This window comes from Asparagus officinalis, chromosome 6 (assembly GCF_001876935.1).
Source record: "Asparagus officinalis chromosome 6, Aspof.V1, whole genome shotgun sequence".
Taxonomy (NCBI): Eukaryota; Viridiplantae; Streptophyta; class Magnoliopsida; order Asparagales; family Asparagaceae; genus Asparagus; species Asparagus officinalis.
In genome coordinates, this window is record NC_033799.1 from 1,640,934 (window position 1) to 1,650,092 (window position 9,159).

The following is a 9,159-nucleotide window of genomic DNA, read 5'->3' on the forward strand; positions in this document are numbered from 1 at the left end:
GCCGTCAGTGATAAACATCCCTGACGGTGTGCCCGTCATGGATGTGATGTACACCCCCGACGGGGTGGCGATTAGCGATATTTTCACATCCCTGACGGTGGGCGCCTTCAGGTAAGATGCCGTCAGTAATGATTATTACTGACGACAGCCCATCAACGATGTTTCTTTCCTGATGGGACTTTTACTACCGGCATATCCTTGACGAGAAGCTGTTAAGGATACGTATTCATGATGAGAAATTTGGCATCCCTGACGAGAAAGCCCATCAAGGATGTTCATTTTTCTACTAGTGACAACTTTCAAGTTGGATGAGCATATTTAAGAGAACTTATAGATTTGGTAGACTTACTTAAAGAATAATTGTAGGTTTAGAGGACTTATTTAAAAAATTAGCACTATGTGATCATTATAAGGAAAATCTTCAATTACGATAACTAGACAATAATAATTAATTCATACATTTTTTTAAGCAATCTTATTATACAATTTTATTTATTAAAACATAAGTTTAATATTCAATAAAAAAATTTAAACTAAAAAACATGTATGTTTACGTGCAAAGCATATGCATTATACTAGTAATAATAAACAATTGATACCGCATTCTCAAAGGATCAAATATTGTGTCACAGTTTTGGTACTCCGCTCCTCAATCTAACGTCCAGCTTTTTAAATCACATCGCATTTCTTTATTTATTAGTAAATTAATTTTGCCGTTTAACTGGGGATAAAATTGTGTAAAGATTATATGAAATGCACTTTTTTTAAGAGATTGCAAATAATTATAATGTATGAGACTAACGTTAATGTGCAGTTTAATGCTATTAAGTAAAAATTCTAGACAACTAATAACACCTTAGATTAAAATTCAAATTCTAATCATTAATGAATAACATCCTAAATTAAAAAATCCAGCAAAATATCCCAATCCGAATCAGTAGTTCTCAACCAATAAACCCCCATAAACTTTAGAATGGCAAATATTTTCACACTTAACTATCCAAGTAGGCGAGTGCAGAAAAATCCGTTAAATTTATAAATCTCGTGTTTGATAAAATTGGTTTTCAATTTAGGCCTCAAAAAGTTTGGCATGGTCTTAATTTGGCTTCTTTTTGTGCGAGTGAAGGAAATTTATCGAAAGAATATAATCCTTTTTTTTAGCGAGCATCAATTACGTCTTTTGATTCGCACTAATTTCTCTTATATTACATCTCTTTACTATATATATATCCCTCTCAATGCTCTCGTTCTCTGAAGTGCCCACTCGGTAGAAAAAAATCCATTCAAAGTATTGAAATGAAGCTTAGCTCAATATTAATCATCATTAATTAATTAAAAATAAATAAATGCATATTGCAAGTGCTTATATTGATATCTGATATCTAACTTTCATAAATTGATTGATGGATGCATGCATCTAACATGATACAATGCTTAGTTATATCAAAGTTGGGTAAGAGGCGTGCGAGCTAGATTTGCCTCATTTTAGGCATAACAGACGATTGACTCGTGGATCCCAAATTCTTTTTACAGTTGGCTACATCTTTTGAGATTAATTGAAACAAATAAAAAAAATAATTTAAACGAGCCTGACGCTACTTAAATTATCCTTTTTATTTTCTTAGTTATATATGGCAAAATTAGCGTTAAACATCATTTTACGAGGCTCATCAGACATGTGCCCGGCCCATTAGACGCAATAGGCCCCTGAGTTATTACAGCCCACCGAAAACTCCTCCCCCTTGTCTCGCTCCGATTCCTTCCCTTTCAAAATATCACTTTCATCGCCCAATTATTATCATCGCTTGAAATTCTTCAACTTCATCGATCCGTTCTCTGGATCGTCCATCAATCTCAACTCGATTCGATTCGACAATGGCGACGGCGTCTTCAGCGTCGAGCAAGATCGAGAGAGCTCATCAGCTGTACCGCGAAGGGAATCACGGCGATGCGCTCGATCTCTACACCGAAGCCCTAGCCATGGCGAAGACCAAGGCGCAGAAGATCGCCCTCCACAGCAATCGAGCTGCTTGCTATCTCAAGCTCCACGATTTCAAAATGGTTCGCCTTTTCGTTATCAAATCCATCCGGATTTTTTCATTAATTTTGTTTATCGCCAAAGATAGATTAGAATCGTGTTTAAATTTAGGTTTTTTAGCTTAAATACATGCGAAAGGTTGGAACTTTGAATTTTGCATCACATTAAGATTTAAGAGTACTTACTTTTGTTATCTAAGTTCAAATGCTCAGCTATAGACTTACGCGCTAGCCAATCTTAAGACTTGGGATTCCATGCGTTCCACAATTTGACGCTCTTCTTAGTGAATTGTTAAAAGCAAAAAAGAATTTGTCTTCTTATCTGCACTTTGTAATTCTGGGTGTAATTTACAGAAACTGTTCCGTGCTTTTAGGCAGCAAAAGAATGTACATCAGTTCTTGAGTTGGATCACCAGCACACTGGAGCGTTGATGTTGCGGGCTCAAACCCTTGTCACCCTAAAGGATTACCAGTCAGCTCTTTTTGATGTCAACAGGTTGATTGAGTTGAATCCATCATCAGATGTATATCGGAACCTGCATTCCCGATTGAAAACACAACTGGTATGCTACTGCTCTTTAATCCGGGTAATATCTCTCAAAACAGATGCTCCCGAAGGAATTATTACAACTGTTGAAATTCACTGTCATGAAGGAATTATTACAAATATTGAACTTTTAGGTCTCACATTATGTTATGTCCTCAAAATGATATAGGCAATCAAATACAACAAAAATAGTAAAAAGTCAACCAAGAAAAAAGAAACAAAAAAATAAAAAACAAAATCTAACTATATTTCAAAGGAGAATTTTAAAAAAAAGACCCTTAATGAAACTTTATTGGCAAAATCGACCTATTTCTGATATAATTAGCAAAATCGACTTCTTTTGCAAAAAGAGGTTGATTTTGCAAAAATAAAGCTTTAAAATACACGGAACTACTAGTCCCGTCTATTTAGTGGTGTCTAATTACATGCTAATGAATTTTAATTAGTCTCGTGTATTTTTCAAAGTTTAATTAGCATGTGATTAGCCAACACCAATTACACGGGACTACTAGTCCCGTGTATTTTAAAAACTACATTTTGCAAAATCGACAAAAGAGGTCGATTTTGCTAATTAGATCCACAAAAGGTGGATTTTGCTATTAAAGTTTAAAAATGATCTCTTGTTTTTTTAATTCCTATTTCAAAACAGAGGCAGACACTTTTCGCATCTTGCCTACAAGCCTTTTGTGAGTGTCTGAGGCACCAAGGTAAGCTTGTGAGGCGCCAAAAAGCGCTTGCCTTAATAACCTTGCAATATGCAATTTGCTAAGTTAAAAGATTGCCTCGCCAGACTCCTTGAGACACTACGGCGCTTCAATTTTAAAACACTGGCATACATGTATATGTAAGCATGCTACTCGCACATGCATGGAGACCATGACTCAAACCTGTGACCTGTAGATCACAAAGGAAAGGAGTAACCTTATGGTTGTGCTTATGTCTTCCTTGGGCTATGCATAACCTTTTCATACATATTTGGCCCTGCAGAAATACACTATTTTGATTTCACAGTTTTTATGGTGGTGTTGTATACGTTAAGGCCGTGTCATGTAGAAACCAAGCTTTATAATGGACACTGAAAACTTAGGTTGGTAGTGTAGGATTCAGAATCTAGAAACAAACTTCTAGGTAGAAACGTTATCCGATTATCATAGTTACGCAGTTAGCCAAAGAACTAATGTCTTTCACAAACTTATTATCACATCTATTTTTGTTAGCACTGTTTTAAAAAACCTCCGCCTAGTCCGCTTAGGCGTACGCCTAGGCCTAGGCGTCACCTAGGCCGCCTAACTAGCTCCTAGCGCCTAAGCGGTATTTAGGCTGCCCACCTGGATTTTACGAGCGTTTAGGGGAGCATTGTCTGCTTACATGGATTGCACCCTATAGGACTTCATTGTGATTTTATGTGTTGTAGCCTACATGTCCTCCAAACTCCGTTAACCTATAAGTTAACAATAATTTGAGTTTATTGTTAACCTAAACTTAACAATAACTTATAAGTTAACAGTAATTTGAGTTGAGAATGAGTTTTTCATTGTTGAGATGAACTTATAATTTGAGTTGAGAAGTATAAACATACAAAGAGCTATTAGAATTGGTAAACCAAGCAATTTAGTTAACAGTGTTGATATTTTAGTATTTATGCATCTTTGATTGGGTATATATATTTATCTTCAAGTATCACAATTAAAAAAATAAAAAAAAACGTCCAGAAACCGCTTAGGCGCCCGCCTAGGCGACTAAGCGTTGGGCGCCAAGTCTAACGCCTAGAAGCGCCCAACGTTTAATGTAACATTGTTTGTTAGAAATGGCATACAATCCACACTAGCCTCAGACAGATCCGGACTGCCAGATCTAAGGTGTTGTTATAGGGATGAGGTTCTGTCATTCCTTCTCCTCAAAAATAGGTATTTAGTCATCATTGATCATTTTGCTTTTAGATTTATCTTTTCTAAAATGCTCGAGTAACAAAGATAATATTTATATGAGTTGTTTCATTTTGCCTCCTTGTTGGCATAAATTTTGGACTTTTTTCGGTATTAACAAGTGCTCAGCAGACCAGTATATGTATAGTGCTCATAGGTGCTCATATGTGCAGTTTGCGTATTGTAGTAGTCCATAGAGATGATGTTGGGTATCAGAAAGGGGTTTAAGCTAGGATAAGAATTTCCTCTCTTTATTGGAAGTAGAACATGGATGATGTTGGATATTGGAAAGGGGTTTAAAATAAGATGGGAATTTTCTTACCCTTTATGTTTCAATAATTTGGAAGTCCTACTAGCAGAATGAGTATCTGCTAGGTCTATTGCACAAGCAAAGGTTGAATATCTTTTTTCACATAATTATTTAGTATCAAATTTAGAGATAAAGTTGTTGAAATCGATCTGTTTGTAAGTTTATTGATTGGCTTCATTCTTGTCCTACAGGCTCTAGCACCTATACCTGAATCTGATGAAGAGACACAATGTGTTGAAGAACAAGAAGAAGAACAAGGACAGGAAGAAGAACAGAAGGAAGCAAAACAAGAACAAAAAGAAGAACGAAACGAGGAGATGATTACACACAAGAAAGGAAACAGAATGGATGAACCCTCAAGTATCAATCCTAAATCTCCTACAACTCAGAATCAGAATCTAGAATCCCCACCTAATTTACATTCCAAATCCCCACCTACTGTACATTCTAAAGCCCCACCTGGTGTACATTCCAAAGCATGGGAAACAATCCCGAAACCAAAAGGGCATTCAGGTTTGGATTACTCACGATGGGACAGGGTTGAAGATGATTCAAGCGAGGAGGAAGATGATGATGATGAAGAACAGCAACCTCAGTATAGATTTCGTGTCAGAACTGTTGGCGTTCGGTCTGTTAAGTAAATAACCATCGAAGCTGAAGTTACCATTAAAGATCAGTATATTTGACATGGGAAGGTCCTAACCATGATCAAGATTGTCACTGCAAAACTCTGTTGTGTTCATGTTCAATTATCTCCTGTTCTTAACCTTCTGAACTGGGTAGGTGCACTGTTACTTCGCCTACTTATTTAAGTTCTTCAACTTTCCCTGCATTACACTTGAGATCTGGTTAATTTTGTAACTCAAATCCTATGTGTGATGCAGGGTGGTCTTGAATCAGTTTGCATTAGAGTTCAGGAGCGCTGTCGTATTTAGCGCATTAATTTATGAGATGGGGTTATTCTTCGCTTGGTGAACTGTATCAGAGATTCGTAGTTGAGATTTCACCTATAGCGTCATATTGCTCCTCAAAAGAGCTCGATCTCTACTAATTAGAAGACAAAATCAGAAGGCTCAAGTGGGGAGTTATCAACTGAAACCTATGGCAAATCACTGGACATATCGGCTGCTACCACCATAATTTCTGTATACTGATCATGTATATTTTTGCTTTTCTAATCCCTCAGGGCCATAGTTAATCACAATCCATGTAGGTTTTGTTATGTTAATTTATATTCAACCCATTGGTTATTTAATCTTGAGGTTCTGGCTTGTTGTAGATCATATTGGTTCTACTTCTAATTCATTATCTCTGGATAGAATTATAATATGGCAGTGACAACTTGTTGAAAGTTGGAATTCATATATTTAACCAAAATGAGTTGGAAGCTTTGGTGTACTATCAAGCAAAGTTACCCTAAATATATAACCTTACTTCTTTTTAGGTGCGTGTTGCATAGAATATTGATGGGTGTTGTGTTGACCTGACCATTAATTTCTTCAGCTTGGATGGCTATTATCCTGATGTACACCCTATTTCTTGATGGAGATTTTGTTTATAATTTGTCAATAATGTTAAAAATATGATCACAGTTCATGTTTCAATTGTTTAAAATAATAATGATAATAACTTGAGCCAAACATTGTGTTCCAGTTATAGCTGAAGCAAAAAAAAAGTTAATAAGCTAAAGATATTATGATGCAAATGACCATCTTATTGTTGGATTGATAACCTTTACTTTCTAAAATAGAAGAAGATTGGGATCTATGCACAATGGAAACTTGTTGAGCATTTCAGTGCTTTTGAGCTATCCTTGTTTCAAATACAAATTTCTGAGCACGGAAGGAGATTAGAGTGCAAGTTGTTGACGCTAACTTTAAGCAATTTCTGGTGTAAATTTTTTGGACAAAAACCTAATCTTATTACCTCAATCTGTTTACACAAATGACATGTATCTATTGACATAATCTATCTAATACAAACTACATTCATGGACTATACAAACTGTAACTTCCTATAGTATTCACCCGTTGTACTCTCTCCGAATGATTTCTGCTAAAATTTCATTCCATGTATCAACAGCCCCTGGCATACACCAATGCAAGCAATCCTGCGCCTTCGGCCCTTCCTTAGGCTTGTTCGAATCCGGGCTCCTGTAGGGACCTGGATGCCCGTCCCTCCGATAACTAAACATCTCTGTTATATCCATCATTCTCATCCTCGACCCGCCATCCTTCAACGTCATCACTGCATCCTCGAACCCCTTCATCTGCATTGCGTGCATACTCTCGCTATCGCCATCCCTCACCACCTCGCTTGCAGGCTGCACTTCTCCTCCGCATGATCCTCCCGTGTTCCAAGCCCCATCGTTATAATGGCTTGGCGAGTACGATCTCACGATCACCAAGCCTGAAAATTTTGGGTGGTTCATGATAGCATCTAAAACCGTGTCTAATGATATGATGAATGCATCCTTGCTGTTGATTTTCATCTCGCCAGCGTCTTTTGGCCACCAGTGCTCTCCTCCGACGATAGTGTTGTTGATGACATACGCAGATTTCTTGGCAAACCAGTGGCCGGAAGAGAGTACTATGATGTCTAGTGTCGGTAGGAATTCCATCAAGGTTTTGTCTGGAATGTCGAGGTGAACCTTGGGGAAGCCCTCGGGGGCGAACTCTAGGGATTCCTCGGTTGTGTCGACGAGCCATGATGACCATATCCTTGCGATGATTGTCGATGTTCGCCTGTTTTGAATATGAAATTACACGACATAAAACTAGCGGAAGTCCGAAAAACCTGATACACTAAAATAAACACACATAATTACTATTGCATACCACAAAACTCTTAAAACTAAACCAAACAACATTAGTTAGTTGCAACTTAGGACTGTTTTGTTAGCTACAATTAAAGGTGTAACAGTTGATGTTGCATGAGCTGAGACATTTTGGAATAGGAAACCGCCCGCTTGCATGCCTGAGAAGTTTCGGACTAAACATTTGGGTTCACTTGCAGCTGTCAGCTTACGCACATACGGACCAAAATTACAACTGCAATGTGAAGAGGGCTTAAAGTGCAACCCCAATTGTAATCAACCCCCCCAAAGAAATCCAATGAAACTTGATATCTAAAACAAACACCTGCACTATAACGCTAGCTACGATTTCGTTCAGTCCTAATTTTTCGCAATTACAATTACATCGAACCAAACAAGCCCTACGCGCGACGGACAATTGCATTGCAAGTGAAATTGTAATATTTCTAAAATAATATATAGGTGACAGTTGCATTGCAATTACAGTTCTAACTTGGATTGAAGCAAAATAGATAAAGTCCTCCGTCACTTGACAAACCTGAAGTACCATCTCTTCATCTTAATACTCCCATTGTGATACCCATGATTCTTGAAGTCAGTCTCCTCCTCCAACAACATGCACAGCAAAGACTGCATCTGATTCCTAGCTATAGAATCGCCAACAAAAGCCAGAGTCTTATTCCTCATCAACCTCAAGAACTGCTTCACATCGAACCTCGGCAGCTCGCACTCATCGGGCCTCCATCTCCAATCCTCATAGCCCATGTCAGGCCTGCCGTTGGCCCGGCAATTCTGACCCTCTGCAATCACAACGCAAGAGTTCGTATAGTACTTGGTTCTGTTTGGGTCATACACCCATTTGCCTTTGTAAATATCACAGGTTTTCGGAGATTTTTCGACACCTTGTTGGAAAAAAGATTGAATGGATGAAGAGATGGGTTGAAAATAGAGGAGGAGGGAGGTTATGAAGAGGAGAACGATGAAATATATTGTTATGAGAACAATGGAGGTTGTAGATCTTGCCATGATCTATGAGCTCAAGAAGTTTTTATTTATTTGAGTTTTTTGGAGTTTGAAGATGATTGCGTGGTTTTGGGCAGGCTATAAAGGCTCTTAGCCTAACACTTGGGGGTTGAGAGTTTTGATTTGATTTCTGATGACAAGGGGAAATTCTTTATGTTTCCTCTAAAAAAATAAAAAATTAAATTAAATTAAATTAAAAAGGTTTTCTTTTGGAATTCCACCTTGAAATCTTCCTACTTTATTTCCTCAATAAATGGATTTTAATACATCCCCTGAAAAATATTTAATTGTTTCCAACAATTCCTAATTAAGTTTGTGATAAGGATATTCAATTTTATTTCAAATGTATCTACATCTTACGAAGATTACATCTATGTAATGGAGTATATCCATAGATTCCCTCCCATTAAATTGATACTAAACTTTGTTAAGAAGACAAGAATAACAATTATATAATGTAACTCTCAATAATTACAATTTAATAAGGTTTTCTTTGGAGATG

The 9,159-nt window shown here is 37.2% G+C and overlaps 2 protein-coding genes across 2 annotated transcripts; one reads left to right on the forward strand and one right to left on the reverse strand.

The window, feature by feature from the left end:
* On the forward strand, nt 1,766-6,102 carry LOC109845534 (protein unc-45 homolog A). The gene is made up of 4 exons (XM_020414794.1): nt 1,766-2,061; nt 2,412-2,600; nt 5,011-5,598; nt 5,704-6,102. Exons 1-3 carry the CDS (start codon nt 1,876-1,878, stop codon nt 5,458-5,460), a joined length of 825 nt encoding a protein of 274 aa, XP_020270383.1. The 5' UTR covers nt 1,766-1,875; the 3' UTR covers nt 5,461-5,598; nt 5,704-6,102.
* LOC109845227 (protein trichome birefringence-like 18) lies at nt 6,751-8,685 on the reverse strand. The gene is made up of 2 exons (XM_020414450.1): nt 8,173-8,685; nt 6,751-7,563 (listed from the first exon to the last, which is right to left on the reverse strand). The coding sequence occupies exons 1-2, from the start codon at nt 8,658-8,660 to the stop codon at nt 6,843-6,845; spliced, it is 1,209 nt and encodes a 402-aa protein (XP_020270039.1). The 5' UTR covers nt 8,661-8,685; the 3' UTR covers nt 6,751-6,842.

Bases quoted from the DNA above. Each gene is read 5' to 3' on its own strand.
- LOC109845534 (XM_020414794.1), top strand. From the start codon at position 1,876: ATGGCGACGGCGTCTTCAGCGTCGAGCAAGATCGAGAGAGCTCATCAG. The intron at 2,062-2,411 runs GTTCGCCTTTTC...CCGTGCTTTTAG, and splicing joins AGCTCCACGATTTCAAAATG to GCAGCAAAAGAATGTACATC. The intron at 2,601-5,010 runs GTATGCTACTGC...CTTGTCCTACAG, and splicing joins CCCGATTGAAAACACAACTG to GCTCTAGCACCTATACCTGA.
- LOC109845227 (XM_020414450.1), bottom strand. From the start codon at position 8,660: ATGGCAAGATCTACAACCTCCATTGTTCTCATAACAATATATTTCATC. The intron at 7,564-8,172 runs GTTTGTCAAGTG...TATTCAAAACAG, and splicing joins ATGAAGAGATGGTACTTCAG to GCGAACATCGACAATCATCG.